This window comes from Mesoplodon bidens (genome assembly GCF_964165515.1).
Source record: "Mesoplodon bidens genome assembly, contig: HAP1_SCAFFOLD_525, whole genome shotgun sequence".
In the NCBI taxonomy this organism is placed as follows: domain Eukaryota; kingdom Metazoa; phylum Chordata; class Mammalia; order Artiodactyla; family Ziphiidae; genus Mesoplodon; species Mesoplodon bidens.
In genome coordinates, this window is record NW_027671268.1 from 159,143 (window position 1) to 176,122 (window position 16,980).

At 45.7% G+C, this 16,980-nt stretch overlaps 1 protein-coding gene and 1 pseudogene across 2 annotated transcripts in view; one reads left to right on the forward strand and one right to left on the reverse strand.

Moving 5' to 3' along the window:
- LOC308611620 (uncharacterized protein) overlaps positions 1-16,980 on the forward strand; it is a gene marked incomplete at its 5' end in the record, with an annotated part of 72,166 nt that overhangs the window by 3,952 nt on the left and 51,234 nt on the right. The window contains one exon of the mRNA XM_081260335.1: positions 1,209-1,335. Coding sequence (XP_081116461.1) covers positions 1,209-1,335 — 127 coding nt within the window. The remainder of the gene's footprint in view (positions 1-1,208; positions 1,336-16,980) is intronic.
- LOC308611623 (protein FAM170A-like) lies at positions 8,623-13,960 on the reverse strand (annotated as a pseudogene). The gene is made up of 2 exons: positions 12,679-13,960; positions 8,623-8,736 (listed from the first exon to the last, which is right to left on the reverse strand). The product of its transcript is annotated as a protein FAM170A-like (transcript).

Below are 16,980 nucleotides of genomic sequence, written 5' to 3' on the forward strand. Positions count from 1 at the left end.
GGCTCAGCGGCCACGGCTCACGGGCCCAGCTGCTCTGCGGCATGTGGGATCTTCCCGGACCGGGGCACGAACCCGTGTCCCCTGCATCGGCAGGCGGACTCTCGACCACTGCGCCACCAGGGAAGCCCTGCACCTATTTTTTAAACTATTCTTTATTCACAGACATTGAGTTGAAAGACTTCTCCTGTTTTCGGAGCACTACAGTGACAGTGTTCCTGATTTAACCTTGTTCTCAAAATATCTGTTCTGAAGAATATTGCCCCTTTTTGCCCTTAACATAGTAGGTTTAGGTATTCAGAATTTAAGAGGTATGTTTTCCATGTGGTGCCTTGGATGTTTTTTGGTAGAATATCCAAATACGGCAGAGCACAGCAGGATCAAACTGCTGCTTCACGCAGAAAAAATAATGTATGGTTAGAAGTTTTCTCACGACCAGAGTTAGATTCAGTCTTCCCCATGCTTGAGTCAGACCCTTTGTGTATTTTATTTACTGGTTTGTTTCTTTTTCCATCTTCTATTTTTTTCTAATCAGAGTAATACATGACCTTAGTTTAAAAAGTCCAGTGGTACTTAAAGCACTTGTCACTGCATAGACAGCTCAGAACAATTGTATAAAGAGGTGCTTGGTTTCATCTTTGTTTTAAATATAAAGAATAGGGGTTGTGAAAAAAGGAGGAACCAACTCAGACTCACCCAGAAAACCAAGGGTCTGGAGTCAGAGTATTGCATTCAAGCGAAAGACAGAAACGGGGAAAGAGAGAGTTTTCATTCAGAGACCTGGCATGGCCTTTTGGTTAGTTTCCACAGATAACACTCCTTCTCAGCTGGTTCCCACCTCAATGAGAAAGCAGGTGCCATCAAATACTGCCAGGACTAAATTGGTAACTGTTTCTGGGGCACTTGGCAATAATAATTAAACAGTGAAAGCTTTTTAGTTCAGGATCCAGGGGTTAGAATTCTAGGGAGTTTACTTATGAGTTGTCTGAGAGCCCCAGGTAAATACACAAAGCTTTCTCTTTCATAGCTGCACGTCCGGTGAGGCTGAGGAAAGTCAGTGTGTGGCATTGGCAGGATGGAAGGAGGGGGTGCTGGGAAGTCTGCACACCTCACAGGAGCCGGAGCAACTTCCCATCCTCCTCGTCTCCTCGGGGCTGCCCCTCTTCCACTGGCCACTGGGTATAAGATTGAGGTGGTGGTGTTTGTCGTAGGAGGCGGTGACCTTCAAGGACGTGGCCGTGGCCTTCACAGAGGAGGAGCTGGGGCTGCTGGACTCGGCCCAGAGGAAGCTGTACCAGGATGTGATGGTGGAAAACTTCCGGAACCTGGTCTCAGTGGGTGAGGACAGCCTTTCTCTGCGAGTGTCTTTGTGACCTTGGTGTTTCAAGGCTTTGGGCCTCTTGAGGTGGTTCCCTGAGTTTGGGGACCAGACTTTTGCAATTCCTGTGGGACACGAGAGGATGCCTCTGGTCTTTCCAAACAGTGTGTTTCAGGTCCTTTTCAATTATTCTGTAAAAGAACTGTAAATCGACAGTATCTTGCTGTACCTTGTGTATTCTTTTTCAGATTTCCCTCCCTGCCATTAGTGGATCATAAAGCCAATTTATTGAGCCCTACGTGTGATTTTTTAATGAAATAAAATAGTATAGAAAATATCAGAGTTTCTTAGGAAGAGTACAACACATTGCAGCAGAAACTCTGGGCGATGGCATGAGTGGTGTGAGAGCCAGTGGGAACAGATTTCATGAAAAGAGACATTGGTTAGATATAGGTCATTCAAGCTTCGTTTTAGTAATGTATACTTTTCTACCTGTGTATCTAGGTTGTGAAATAAATGCTGTTTCTTCAGTGGGTCGTGATACAAAGTTTGAAAAACACAGCTTTCAATACCTTGAATATGCAGTTGGAACTCAAATTTCTAGTAAACTTTCGCTCTAGCCCGTTCATGTTAACTTGTGACTTTGCATGTTCTCATTCTTCAAACGAGATACAAAACATATAGAAAGAGAAGAGAGGCTTTGGTTGATGAATTCAGCAACGCAGATAGAAATTTAGGTGAGAACCAAGCAGTCGTGAGTTCCTGTGGTTAGCTGTCTATCTGTTTTGCTTCTCACCAGCCCTGTGCTGTCCATCACCTGGTCCCAGTTGGAAATCTCTTTCCAGGATTATTGCATAGTCTTTGTACTGGTCACCTGTTGCCACCCTTCTCCTCCCACAGTTTGTTCTTTAGGTGGCAAAGTGATCTTTTGTAACTTTAAGTCAGGTTATGTTCTTGTTTCAAAATTCTCTTGTGGCTTCTTTTACTTAGAATAAAAACCACTTAAAGTGGCTTCTAGAGCCTTCTGTGGGCTGCTGTTCGTTCTCCACCACCTCCCTGAATACACCACCTCTCCTCCCTCTTACCCTATCTTTTCCAGACCTGCAAAGGATGCTTCTGCCACAGAGCCTTTTCCTTGTCCTTCTCTCTGCCTGGAATGCTCTTTCACCTGTAATCTTTTAGGCCTCTACTTCTTTCAGTCAGTCACCTTAAAGATGAGGAGGTGGCTGTCCTCTGACCACCCTATGGGAAATACAGTCCTCTCTTTCTTACTCTCTCTGCCCTGCCTTGTTTTGTCTCTAAGCGTTTCACTCATGTACATTTTGTTCACCTGTTTCTCGCCTCTCTTTCTTCCACTGGAGGGTAATCCAGGAGTGCAGGAGGAATTTGGTCTGTTATATGTTTATTGCTCACTAGCCTCAGTGCTTAGCATAGTCTTGGTACATGACAGGAACTCTTAAATATTTCTTGAATAAACGAATGAGTTAATGGATAGAGAAATTAGCCTTCCATGAAAATAGCTAGTAGGCGGTGAACAAATCCGAGTGAATAAGGGATATTGCTAAATGTTTTTTTGTCTTCAAATGAATTCCTAGCCTAATTCTAACTTCTCAGGTGCCCATGATGTGTGTATGTGTGTGTTTGCCTTTCTGTACAAGTTGGCCCTCATCAACTTGCACAAAAAATATGTATAGAACCTGTAATTATAACCAAACTGAGTAAAATGCTTTCCCTGTGACTTTCCTTGAGCTCTTAGTAGCAGAGCAAATTCATTTGGGGAGGAAATACTGTTTTGAATGAGGATTCTTATGTCTACTTCTTAGGTAACCCTCCCATAGAAGGAAAGAAATTTCTGTTTCCTTATCCCTTATACCAGGGGAGAACAGGTCTCAGAAAACAGGCAGCTGGTGAGTTAGCCTTTCCCTTAAAAGATTTGCCCCGCTGCGTCCCATTTGCCTCCTCCAAAGCCCACCTCACTAATAAGAAATCGATCTTTGTTAGCTCTACAAACATTTTGTGTGTGTGTGTGTGCATTTGTATGTATCTTGTAGAAGGCATTTTAGATAATGTCACCTTGGGTGCTTTGATCATTCTTTAATAGTTTCTAGTCTGTTTCTTCTCAATACTTATCACAGGCTATGGAAGTTATTCCCAGCTCACTCATAAACCCCATTCTTCACTTTGGAACTCATTCTTGTTAAAGACCAATGTATCTGTGTCCAAAAATTTTCCATGCTGTTTTTAAAGAGACAGCATTCTTCCCTAGCCTCTAAATTTTGACTCCTGATTGGCAGGGGGAGTGGAGGAACATATTAGGCAGCACAAATGCCTCAGAAGGATCCAGTGCATAGGTCTTTATGCTTTTTTTTAACCCCACTGATTCTTAGACCCTTTTTTAAAATTAATTAATTTTTGGTTGCATTGGGTCTTCGTTGCTGCATATGGGCTTTTCTCTAGTTGTGGTGAGTGGGAGCAGCTCTTCGTTGTGGTGCGCAGGCTTCTCATTGCAGTGGCTTCTCTTGTTTCAGAGCACGGTCTCTAGGAACGCGGGCTTCAGTAGTTGTGGCACGTGGGCTCAGTAGTTGTGGCTCACGGGCTTAGTTGCTCTGCGGCATGTGGGATCTTTCCGGACCGGGGCTCGAACCTGTGTCCCCTGCACTGGCAGGCAGATCATTAACCACTGTGCCACCGGGGAAGTCCCGGTTTTTAGCACCTTTCATATCCTCCTCAGCACTAACCCCCTTGGTGTGCTGCCGCCTCGGGTGCAGCCTTTCAACTTAAGCAAAACTGTACTTTCCAGTCCTTTTCCTGTATCTGATACCTGACGTGTAAAAGCTGTTTCGCTTCTCTGACTTGGTTCAAACTTAACCTGGGATTCAGAATTGTAGAGAATCCTAGAAATCAAACTGAGTTCACCTGTGCATGCATTTCTTGAGCCCTGACTAACTGCTAGGCACTGTTAAAGCTGTGAGCACAGCAAAATGCTTGTCTTTATTGATACTGTGTTATGGTAGGAATGACATGTAATTTTTGAAAGATGATTTAAATAGTATGTCAGAGTAGTCATTTGGTTTTAAATGGGTTTCATTAATGCTAAGTATTTGGGAGTTTAACAGACCATCTCTTGGTTTCTGTTAGTATATAAACCAGAGAACTTCATTTGTCGTGCGAAAGATCAGCTGAACCATCCTGAGGTTCATTAAAGTCTCATACTGTGTCTTAAGTGTAAAATCTTGAATCTTTGAACAAAGCTTTCACGTGTCCACATCTCTGAATTCTCTGTCCATATAGAAGAAAACAATCAAAGTGAGTTGAGGGCCGTTCAAGACAGAGGATCACGTGAAGAGCTTTCCTGCTGGCAAATCTGGCAACAGATTGCAAATGACTTAACCAGATGCCAAGACTCCATGATAAATAGTTGTCAGTTCCACAAACAAGGTGATTCCCCCTGTCAGATTGGGGCAGGACTCTATTCAAATTTCTGAAGATGAGAACCGTATATTAAATGATAAAGCAGGTGATCCCAGTAGTACTGGAAATCCAAGGTTTGCAACTTTGAGAGCCCAGGATTCTTGGAGGAAAACTTCATTGGCTGAGTCCCAGAATTATCAGAATAGACACCAGCAAATTTCCATGAAAAATAAACTGTGTCAGTGTAAAGAGGATGTTGACACCATCAGTTGGATTTCACATCACCTTGATGCTCATGGAGTACACAAGGGTCAAAAATCTTACGGCTACAGCGATTATAGAAAAGATAGCACGAGGGTTTCAACACTGGATCAGAATACTATGATTCACACAGGACAAAATCCTTACCAGTGTGATGAATGTAAAGAAACCTTCACCGATCTCTCCACCTTTGATCTTCACCAGCAATTACACTCAAAAGAGAAGTCTCATGTGCAGTGAGTGTGGAAAAGGCTTCCGTTACAGCTCGGTTCTTCATATTCATCAGAGAGTTCACGTGGGAGGAAAACACAGTGAGTGTGATGAGTGTGGCAAGGAGTTCAGTCAGAGCTCACAGCTGCAGACTCCTCAGAAAGTCCACACTGTAGAGAAACCATTCAAATGTGGGGAATGTGGGAAAGGCTTCAGTCGTAGGTCAGCACTTACTATTCATTGTAAAGTCCACACGGGAGAGAAACCTTATAATTGTGAGGAGTGTGGGAGGGCCTTCAGTCAGGCCTCTCACCTTCAGGACCATCAGAGAGTCCACACTGGGGAGAAACCATTCAAATGTGACACATGTGATAAGAGCTTCAGTCGGAATTCACACCTTCAGTCCCATCAGAGAGTCCATACGGGAGAGAAACCATACAAATGTGAGGAGTGTGGGAAGGGCTTCATTTGTAGCTCAAATCTATACATTCATCAGAGGGTCCACACAGGAGAAAAGCCCTACAAATGTGAGGAATGTGGGAAAGGCTTTAGTCGGCCTTCAAGTCTTGAGGCCCGTCAGGGAGTCCACACTGGAGAGAAATCATACATATGTAATGTGTGTGGTAAAGGCTTTACTCTGAGTTCAAACCTTCAGGCACATCAAAGAGTCCATACAGGAGAGAAACCATACAAATGTAATGAGTGTGGGAAGAGCTTCAGGAGGAACTCCCATTATCAAGTTCATCTGGTTGTCCACCCAGGGGAGAAGCCCTATAAATGTGAGGTATGTGGGAAGGGCTTCAGTCAGAGTTCATATCTTCAAATCCATCAGAAGGCCCACAGTGTAGAGAAACCTTACAAGTGTGAGGAGTGTGGGCAGGGCTTCAATCAGAGTTCACGACTTCAGATCCACCAGCTGATCCATACCGGTGAGAAACCATACAAATGTGAAGAGTGTGGGAAGGGATTCAGTCGTAGAGCAGATCTTAAAATTCATTGCAGAATCCACACCGGAGAGAAACCGTATAATTGTGAGGAGTGTGGGAAAGTCTTCAGGCAGGCCTCAAATCTTCTGGCCCATGAGAGAGTCCACAGCAGAGAAAAACCATTCAACTGTGAAGAGTGTGGGAAGAGCTTTGGTCGGAGTTCACACCTTCAAGCCCATCAAAAAGTCCACACTGGAGAAAAGCCATACAAATGTGAGGAGTGTGGGAAGGGCTTCAAGCGGAGCCTGAACCTCGACATGCATCAGGGGGTCCACACAGGAGAGAAACCATGTAAGTGTGGGGAGTGTGGGAAGCACTTCATTCAGGCCTCAAGTCTTCAGCTTCATCAGAGCGTCCACACTGGAGAGAAGCCGTACAGATGTGACAGATGCAGTAAGGTCTTCAGTCGGCCTTCACAGCTACAGTCCCATCAAAGAGTGCACACGGGGGAGAAGCCTTACACGTGTGAGACCTGTGGGAAGAGCTTCAGCTGGCGCTCCAATCTGACAGTTCATCACAGAATCCATGCTGCTGATAAATCCTATAAAAGTGATAGGAGTGGTAAGACCATCAGAGAGCCCACACACGAAAAAAGTTCCATAAAATGATGAAAACAGAGACAGAAACAACTCAGGTGTCATGTGAATTCTTCCAGTCATCAAGTTCAGAAGAAAAAAAAATCATTTGTTTCATTAAAGTCGGTGTTTCAGCCATAGCTCAACATGTCCCAGTAGCCAGGAGGCCACACGGCAGAGAACTCTGGTAAATGGTGTAGTAAGTTTGAACTTTGACCTCTATTAAATATTAGGGGAGAAGCCTTAGTGTGAGTTTTAGCAGGCCTTGTACAAAAGTATGATGAACATGCCAAAATTTATGCCCATTACAACGTAAATTCCACGAATGCAGCGACATTTGTTCTGAATCTACAGTCTGAACATTGTCAGCTACTTTGTAGGTGCTCGATATTTGTTCAGTTAATGAACGAGGAAAAACTTTTTGAAAATTATGTTGCAATCCCCTCCAAAATTTCATAAAAATTTGTATTCAGAGGAGTTAACCTAAATCTGGCCTTAAAAGTAATTCAGGGAGACAAAAATTTGAAGTGTTAGAAAACCACTCAGTATTGCAATTTGTAATATTAATGTGGCATCGTCCTGTTATGATGAGCTCCATTTGTCTCCCCCCAGCCTCGCTTCAAGTTGGATCTTATCTTGGACTTTGTCTATCTAATATTCTGTGAACCTTATACAGTACAAATTTGGTTATCTTTTGTGACAGTATAGACTTACTGAAAATGGATTGTTCATCTTGCAATACAGAAAGCATACTGTTGACCCTTTTTTCAAGAACGTCAAGGCAGAGGTTTAAGTGTCAGAAAGAGTTCCTAATGACAGTGACAGAGGACAAACATTTCTTAGTAAATGAACTGATCGTTGGTTTCTTACTCACCACATTTCCGTCTAGGTTTTGATGTGATTGTCTCCCAAGGGTTTTAGCATTACTTTCATCAGGACTTCTTAAGTAGAGAAAAGAGGCTGTGTGAAGTAGATTACTTTTGTCAAGTTCTCTATCTCCTTACTCCTCTCTGGCCTGAGATAAAAAGAAAAAAATTATTTGTTGAAATTTGGTAATTTCATCAAACATATTTATTCAATGACTGACTTGCACACTTTTTCCTAGCGGTGGATTGAAAAATTGATTTTCAAAGTGAAGTTGCTGAGTACATATCAAAACATAGAACGTGCGTCCCTTTGATATAGAAATCACAGAATAGGACCTTATAATTAGGAAATTCAAGTAGAAAAGGTGAGTAGCATGTCAATGTTACTAAATTTTGTAAAAGTGAAATATTCAATAGGAATGTCTTTATATTTTAAGATACTTATGTAATGACAGGTCTGTTAAAATGATGGCTTAAACTTAATGACAGAAGCATGTAACAGTTTAATGTATTTTAGGTAGGTACATCACATACCTTTATCAAACATGCATGTGTGTGTGTTAATGCATCCTATCATCTGTAAAGGGATATTCACCCTTATGTAAACAGTGGCAAGATTTTCAGGGATTTTTTCCACATTTAACTTCCATATTTTAAATTTTTCATTGAGCATCAATTTTCCAGTAAAATACTGTTATTTTTATAGTAACATAGGTAGTAAAATAATGTAAAATATAATATTAAAAATTACTAAGAACATATTAATCCCTCACAGTAAGAAATCCTATCATCATGAGGTATACATATATATGGCCAAAATTAAGGAATAGACCTCTAGAAATCAGTTATAAAAAAGAAAAAATGTATATGGTTATTCAAAGAGACAGAATATTAGTCAGTGTAACGGTCTATTTATAATTAATGCATTTGAAGTTTAGGATAAATCCATGCAGCCCAGAATATTCTGTTTTAATTCCAACAGTAGAAATGTACACATCCTAGTTCTCCTCATCAGGCTTCCTTACTGGGTGAATGGATGGATAGCTCGGGGTACCGGCTTGTCCTTTCAAGTGCTTGGTCTGACTGGAGAAGTAGCTGGGTCGTTCCAGACACTATGACACAGAGAACCATTAGCTGTGGGAAAAGAGGAATTTACCCCCCAAAAAACTTTTTAAATTGTTTACAAAGTAACAGTGATTGGGCAAATCCTGAAGATAGAGAGTGGAAATAGGTAAGTTTTAGAGGTAAAATTTATCAACGATTCCCTAAGGAAAAATGTGCATAGGGAAGAAACCTAGAATGATGGGAACAAGTTGTTAAGGAGGAGGTTTGCATACCATTTCCTACTTCTTGGTCATTTCACTGATGTTTAACACTTACTTGGTTAAAGGGCTTTACTCAGCAAAAGATGTATTTAATGTGAGAGGCAGGTTTCCAAGATTGGTTTCCTAGACCACACCTTCACATGTGTATGTAAAGTCCATGCTACCTCAAATTGCATTGCATTAGATGTCAGAAATCCTAGGGCTTTCTTGTTTGGTTTGGTTTGGTAGATATCAAACCACCAACTCTCAAGGTAATTTGTAGTTTAGTGAGTTAAGTCAAGGGCTGGAAAACTACCTCCTGTGAGCCCAACCTGGCTCATTGCCTTTAAAGCTTTATTGGAACCTAAAAGCTCTTTATTGGCCCATCCATTTATTTACCATCTTTGAGTGTTTCCCATTGTGCTGACAGTGTTCAGTGGTTGTGACGAGCACTGATGGCCCACAAAACCTAAAATATTTACTTTCTGGCCCTTCAGAGAAAAAGTCTGTTGATCCCTGTGGTAAGCCCAAAAGGTTTGTCTCTGTAAGTGAAAGACCACAAGTAGAGCAGAACTTAGACTTGGTTCAGTGAGGATTCCAGAGAGGTTTCCTTTTTGATTCTCATATCTGCCCTTCTGGTTGACCTTGTTCTTTAGTTTGGTTCAAAGACAGTGGTAGCAACTAGGGACTACCTGTTTCTTTCTTCACATTCAATGAAAGAGCTGCTCTTCCATTCTTAGTGTTGAGTAGTTCACAACTCACTCCCAGTGCGTGGCTTCCTCTAACCTTGACTCCCATCTATGCTAAAGACTAAATCTTTAGCTTTGTATCCAGTTCCATTGGCCTTTGTAGGGCCTTCAGTTTCAAGTCCCAGTTGATAGCTTGAGCTCGAAATCTGTTTTTACCGTTGGGGATTTTCTGTCTTAGCTTTGAGCTTGGCTACATAGCAACACTTTGGGGGACTTGTTATAATCAGCATTTCTATCTTTCTTTCCTTCCTTTTTATTTATTTATTTTTTTAAGGGGATCCAAAGTCAAATTCAGTCAGTGGCTGAATGACAACACATTGATTCACAACCTTGTAGATTCTCTTATGTCATAGGGCATCAGTGGGAAGGAGTAGAATCCTGGAAATTTGAGGTGGAAATATATGGGCAGATTCCAACAAAGCTGAGGCCTGTGACCTCTGACCTGTGACCTCTTAGTTGAGCCTGCTGTGCTATTAGAAGGAAGTCTGCCTCTACTCTGAGGTAGTTTCCTTGCAGGGGTCTGTGGATCCTCAAGACTTGCCTCCACTACCTCTCGTTTTTCCAGACCTAGTAATCAGACTAGAGTCCTTGAAATGGGGACGGGAGCAGGGAAGGGGTGGGTACCCACCGGGTATAAAGGATGACCATGAGGAGACACTATCTGCTAAAATACGGAATTTTATAACTTATATCAATAGAAACCTGAGAAATAATGTGTGTGGAGTTTGTAGGTATTGAAGCAGGTGGGAGTAATGTAATATTGGGTTAGGCTGGATTTGTTGATACGAGTGCATTCAACACCCATTCCAGACTCAGCGTGTTAGCTTGGCTACCTGGGAATGCCTTCAGCAGTTTGCTCAAATGACTGAAACCTGTACCCAAAGTTAGCGTAGGCTAAAGTCAAAATGCCAGGACTTTCTAAGTATGTTGTAGCAAAATTTCTTGACGTTGGCATGACTGACATTTTGAACTGGATAGCTCTTTGTTGTTGGGAGCTGTCCTGTGCAATGTAAGATGGGCCAGTGGCACATACTCTTCCCTGCCACCCTAGTTGTAACAATAAAAAGTGCCTTGAGGGCTTCCCTGGTGGCGCAGTGATTGAGAGTCCGCCTGCCGATGCAGGGGACACGGGTTTGTGCCCCGGTCCGGGAAGACCCCACATGCCGCGGGGCAGCTGGGCCCGTGAGCCATGGCCGCTGAGCCTGCGCGTCCGGAGCCTGTGCTCCGCAACGGGAGAGGCCACAACAGTGAGAGGCCCGCGTACCAAAAAAAAAAAAAAAAAAAAGTGCCTTGATACATCCGTGTGCACCAGCCACGTGGGGCTCATTCATAACACAGCTCCTTAAAGAAAAAAGTCTCAAGGGGCTTCCCTGGTGGCGCAGTGGTTGAGAGTCCGCCTGCCGATGCAGGGGACATGGGTTCGTGCCAGGGCCCGGGAAGATCCCACATGCCGTGGAGCGGCTAGGCCCGTGAGCCACGGCCACTGAGCCTGTGCGTCTGGAGCTTGTGCTCCACAACGGGAGAGGCCACAACAGTGAGAGGCCCGCGTACCACAAAAAAAAAATAAAATAAAAGTCTCAAGACACTGCCACATATTTCCTGGGAGGGGGGACCAAAAGTGTCCCCAGCTGAGAACCACCACTGTAGAAGGTTTACAAAGGCATAGGAATGCCAGACCACTGGAGTGGATTTATCATATAAGATCTGCTCACCCAAACCCCCTATGTGCCCTGGGAGGGCTCAGAGGACACTTCCTTTGCCAGAGGTTTAAGAAACGTATTGGTGAGGGGAGCGTTAGCAGTCTTGGAATGCTCTGTAGCTGCTCTTCTCTGCAGGCCAAGAATGAGAGGGAAATGATGTCATCATAATGGGCTCCCTAAATTCAGTGAGGCTAATGGGATCGTGGGGCATCATTGGTCAAGTGGAAACACTTCATTGGCAGAGATAAAGTGAGCGTGTTTTTCACAATGAACAGCAAAATGAAAGGGCTCATTAGAATGCTTTGATACACAAAGATTTTTTATTTGCTCATGTGCTATCTCTAGGGCTGAAATAAATGGGAACTCTACTAATACCCTACTTGATTTGAATCAGGAGAAAAGCTCTAGGTCTGATGAACATGTCTGACCGGAATCAACATGGGAGTTGTGCTCCCTCAGCCAATTGGATAACATGAGTCAGTTCCCATTTCCAGAGCATCTTGAATGAAGGGCAGGCCGGGTCCCCTTGAGGGAGGATATACCCTGGTTTACTACCAACTCTCCCGAGGGTGCTTTCTTCTCCCTGGAAGGGATAAAACAACTGAGGTAGAACAGGAAGAGACAAGAAGCACTCCAAGCTCTGCTGGTCAGGGTTACCCTCCAGCGTTGCCTTAATGCTCAGAGCCACACACACCACAGTGAGCTTGGCTCCAGATCAACTACCACGCAACGAAGGTTCTGGAACATTTCCATATCTCGGGGGACCTCATTTCCACGTGACTCTCTTTCATATTCCCCTTTGTCACAGAAGGCTAGGTCCAGTGGTCCGGGTGAGATCTCGGCTCAGGCCCAAGGCTCTCAGACCTCAACGGTCTGGTCCTGCCAGGGCCCCTGTCCTCTCTGGAGACCACTCCTGGCTCTCTCTGCCGAGAAGGCGCTGCTGGCAGTACGTCCTCTAAGAGTTGAGGTCCGTCGTGCAGACCCTGAGAAAACTCCTAGGAAAAGGCTCCACCTTCTTGTTTACGTCAACAGAGCTCAATGCCTTTGTTAGTGCTGGGTGTGTCCCATTTGATGCAACTGCAGAGCCATTAGGTCAACCAGCACATGTGTGCGGCCCCTTCCCTTGGACTCCTCTGGGCCCTCGTGACATAGGCTCAGAAGACTGCCAGCCTCAAGCCTTACCTCTTCCAAGGCCACACCGTCTCCAGGATCTTCTGTCCCATGAATCTCAGTTGCTGTGTGGAACTCAAAAGAGAGAAAAGAGTCTGCCTGCGGGGTCTCTTCGGGCTGGGGCCTTCTACCTTCTCTTCCTCGTCCTCCTCGTCCTCCTCGTCCTCCTCGTCCTCCTCGTCCTCTTCGTCCTCCTCCTCGGGGTGATCTCGGATTCCACATTGCCCATCAGCTGGGCCATGGTGAGATGAAACACACGGCAGCTGAAGCCCTCCAGGACGCCAAACTTCACGTGCTGCTGGAGGATCTCCAAGGTGGGGAAGACCCGGCAGCAGGCCATGCACCTGAAGCCGGTCTCCATGGTCACCATCCACTCCGGTGTCTTGGCCCTGGGTCTCTCCTCGACGGCAGGTGACCCTGATGGGCTGCCTGGCGCTGCCCTTTCCTCATACTCTTTGTCCTCCCCAGTGGGCTCACTGTCAGACAGGAGGTTTTCGGTGGACACATCAGAAGAGGGCTCAGTGGCTACTGTGCACGCATCCTCAGGAAGGGTCACTTCTTCTATCCTCAGCTGCTTTTCAGGCAACTCCAAGGGTTTCTTTGTCTTCCAGGAGACAGCGACACCCTTGTTCACTTGTACCTGCATGTAGTATATTTTCATGCCCCTTTCCTCTTTGTCTGGGTGCAGATCGTTCTTACAGGGTGAAGAGGGTGAGGAGGAGACACAGTGTGATGGGGGAGCGGTCTCCCCTTTTTCCTGAACCTGGGCTAGGGGTGCGGTAGGCTGGGCAGTGTCTCGATGTGATCTCCGGATTCCTGAAAAAGGAATTTTAAAACATAATAACATGCATGGGCCATGCCGGAAGCTGAGGGAGCAGGTGTGGTAGACGAGAGAGGGACATTTGCATGACGTAGCTATGTCGTGAGCTTGGTGTCTGTTGGCCGTAGGAGGCAGTGGTGTATCTGGTGTCATCTGTGGGCTTTTCATCTGCGTGTTGGGGGATACTGGAGCGGTGTCTGTATACACGGGTGTGGAGTACAGTGGTGAGGACTGTGGTATGTGAGGGAAGCGTATGGATGCGTGTATGACGAGGAGTGTGAGTTTGGGAATATCGGTGGTGCATTCCTTGTGGAATGGGGCTGTGGTGCAGGAGGAGAGTACTGTGGAGCACGTGCTTGGGGTTCATGTGTGCACGGAGAAGGGCTGTGCCTGGAGGGCGCATGTGTGTGTGAGCTGTGTGGACCTGAGCTGGATGGCGCTGCTCTCAGGCTGGAGGTGTATGATGCAGAACTCTGTCCTTCTCTGGAAGCAAAGGCAAAGAGAAACCCTACATTTTTCTCTGAAGATGCTTAATCTGGTCCCTCTTCCCTCCACCTCAAGTCCAGACCTTTCCGGCCACTGCTCCTTGACTTCCCCACCATGGTAGTAGCAGGATTCACACCCGCCCCCCACCCCTGACTCAGCTGGGATACACGCCCTCGTAACAGCTCAGCCATCCCGCCCAGGCTCCTCCACAGAGCCCTCATCACCTCTGATGACCTTGGGTTTCCTCTCAGCCTCCCTGGGATCTGTGTGCCTCCTGCCTCACAGCCAAGCACCCCCTCACCTGAGGAGCCCCGCGCCCTTACCGGCGTACATGAGCTTGCGCGGAGAAGAAGCACAGGAGAAGTGTTTAGGGGCAGAGGAGACCTCCCCTGGCCCTGGGCTGCAGCCTTGGGCCACCACAGTGGATCCAAGCCGAGGGGGATCCTCTTGTGACTTCGAGATTCCTGAGGGAGGAATGAAAGGCTCAGGGTGGGTTCATCAGTCCTCTGTCCACAAATATTTACTGAGTGTGTGACACGTGTCAGGTGCAGTGAATACACACAGTTGAGAGTGTGGTTCCCAGTGGATACTCCAGGATTTAATTCCAATCCATACTTATTCTCTCACTGTCTAGTTGGTAATGTAGGCCTCGGTGGTGACTGTGAGTGTGTGGGAAGAGTGAGTGATGTGTATCAGTTAAGTCTGTGGTAAGTGTGGGGTTGGCATGGGGAGCACAGTGCAGATGTGTCTATCTGTGTGTGTGGCCTTTGTGTGCATGGTTTCTGTTCACAAGTCAGGAATTCTGGGACATGTAACTTTTCCTCATTACATGGTGTGGCTTGTATTTATGGTGCGTGTTCATTCATTCAGTCACCAAGATTCAGTAAGCAGCTACTCCTGTGTATCCGGCACTCTTCCATTGTTGTAGTCTTTGGTAACGCTGCACATTCTAGTAGGGGAAGACACACACTAAACAAAACTACAATAAATATATAATACATCAGCTGGTGGTAAGTATATAAGGGTTGCCAGACTTAGCGAACAAGAATACAAGGCACCCAGTTAAATTTCAGTTTCAGATAAACCCAGAATACTTTTTTAGTGTAAGTATTCCCATGCAGTGTTTGGCCTGACTTAGTTTTAGTGTAAGTATGGCCCATACAATATGTGGGACATACTGATACTGAAAAATTACTTGTTGTTTATCTGGAATTCAAATTGAACTGGATAGCCCATATTTTCTCTGGCAATCCTGACCTGGGTTACTGAGACTGTGGTTTACTGTGGTTTGTACAAAGCGGGTCTGGCATTACTCAAGAATGTGTTATAAGTGTGGTGTGTATGACACGTGACTGGTTCTTATAGAGGTATTTAGAGATGGCTGAAGTTAGCTGTGTTTGTGCAAGAGTTGAGGAGATACATATATATATAGTGTGTGTGTGTGTGTGTCCTATATATATAGTGTGTGTGTCTATATACATATCTCATCTCCAGCGTTTGGTGTTGGAGGAGACGATTGTGATACAGGTGGGTTGTATGAGAACGTAGTAGAGAAGGGATGCATGTATATACCTCCATGTGCTGTGTGTGGTTTACTAAGGAAGTTATATGTGGGGTGTGTGATATTTTTGCTGTATCAGAGTGTACATGGGTGTATGAGTTACTGTCTCATGAAACACCCCTAACAAGAATTCTGTATACACTCTTACGTACACCGAGTGTCAGCCAGGTCCAGGCAGGGTGACAAGAACTTTACCACGCAGACTTTATATCTGGTAAGCACTCTAACCCCATTCATCTCGCTCTTCTCTGCACTACCCCCCCCCCCACACACACACACGAACACACAGGAACACAGAGCAAAATATTCTGAATGGTCAGGGGCAGTCATTGCCTTCCCCAGCCTGTCCCAGCCACTGCCTGGAAATCTGCCTGCTGTCTAGAGCTCCATTCCCAGGGCCCATCCTACAGTCTCCAGGGCCCTGGGCCTGGTAGGAGCTACTGGGCTCTAATCTGGGGCAGAGGCCTCTAGCTGGAGCTCTGGGGTGACCACCCCTCTCCCAGGGCAAGCTACTCGCCTACATTTAATGCACGCAGGCACCCCGTGGCCCGTGGCTCTCAGAGCTCCCCGCAGGACCCTGAGGCCATTTCTCACCCCTGCTCACGCGGTCTCAGTCTCTGGAAAACCCTTCCCTTCCCTTGATCTCCTTTGGGAAATTCTTCCTGTTGAAGGAATAAAACCTCCTTGCTTTCAATATGACACCATCCCTAGACAAACAATCTTCTTTCAAAGTGCATTCCACTTGTCAAGATATTTTTCAACAGGGCCTTCAACTCATGGGGCTTCTCTTTCCACTTTGGTAAAAGAGGCCAAGCAACTCATGGGTCTCTCTCAGCATCCTTGCATCCTTCACATCCCCCACCTCATGACCCCAGGGAAAGATCCAAGAGAATAAGAGAGAAATCGGGGACTGAGAAAAGCTGCACCTCTAGGTCTGTGCAAGCAGGATGCAGCCTGCTATGAGTCCGACAGAGCTCCAGGCCCGGCTGCCCCAGGGGAGAGTCCTCAGACCAGCGGAGCTGACCTCCCATCTCCCAGGGGGCATCTGGCCGTTCTGTGCCGTCTCACACCACAGGGACCCTCCGGATGGATACGGCAGCGTCAGTGAGACAAGGTCTCTCGCTCCCTGCTTCACAGGTGACACGTTCTCAGTCCCCCCCATCCTAGAGAAGGTTTAGTTTGGCAGAAACCCATGTGCCCCAGCATGTTGCCCCCCACATACCTCCTCCGTTCTCGGCAGTTTCCTGGGACTCTTCATTTTCCAGATGTTTCCTCTTTTGTCGCCGTTTCATGGTACCAACTAGAAGTCTCCCTTAGAAGATGCCTCAAGAGATGTCCAACTCCTCCTCTTCCCTACAGGTTGGCCCTTGTTGGCTCTTGGGCAATCCGTTGAAATGATTCAATACAAATAAAAATAGTCAAGTCTCCTAAATGGCTGAAAAACTTGTACCACTTAGTGAACCAGCAGTACTGCCTAGTGCTCACCAGGGCTGTTATGTTTGCAAGGTTGCCAGGCGCACAGTGGAATTCTGTGACCTCAGTGATGACATCAGAGCATTCCGTGGA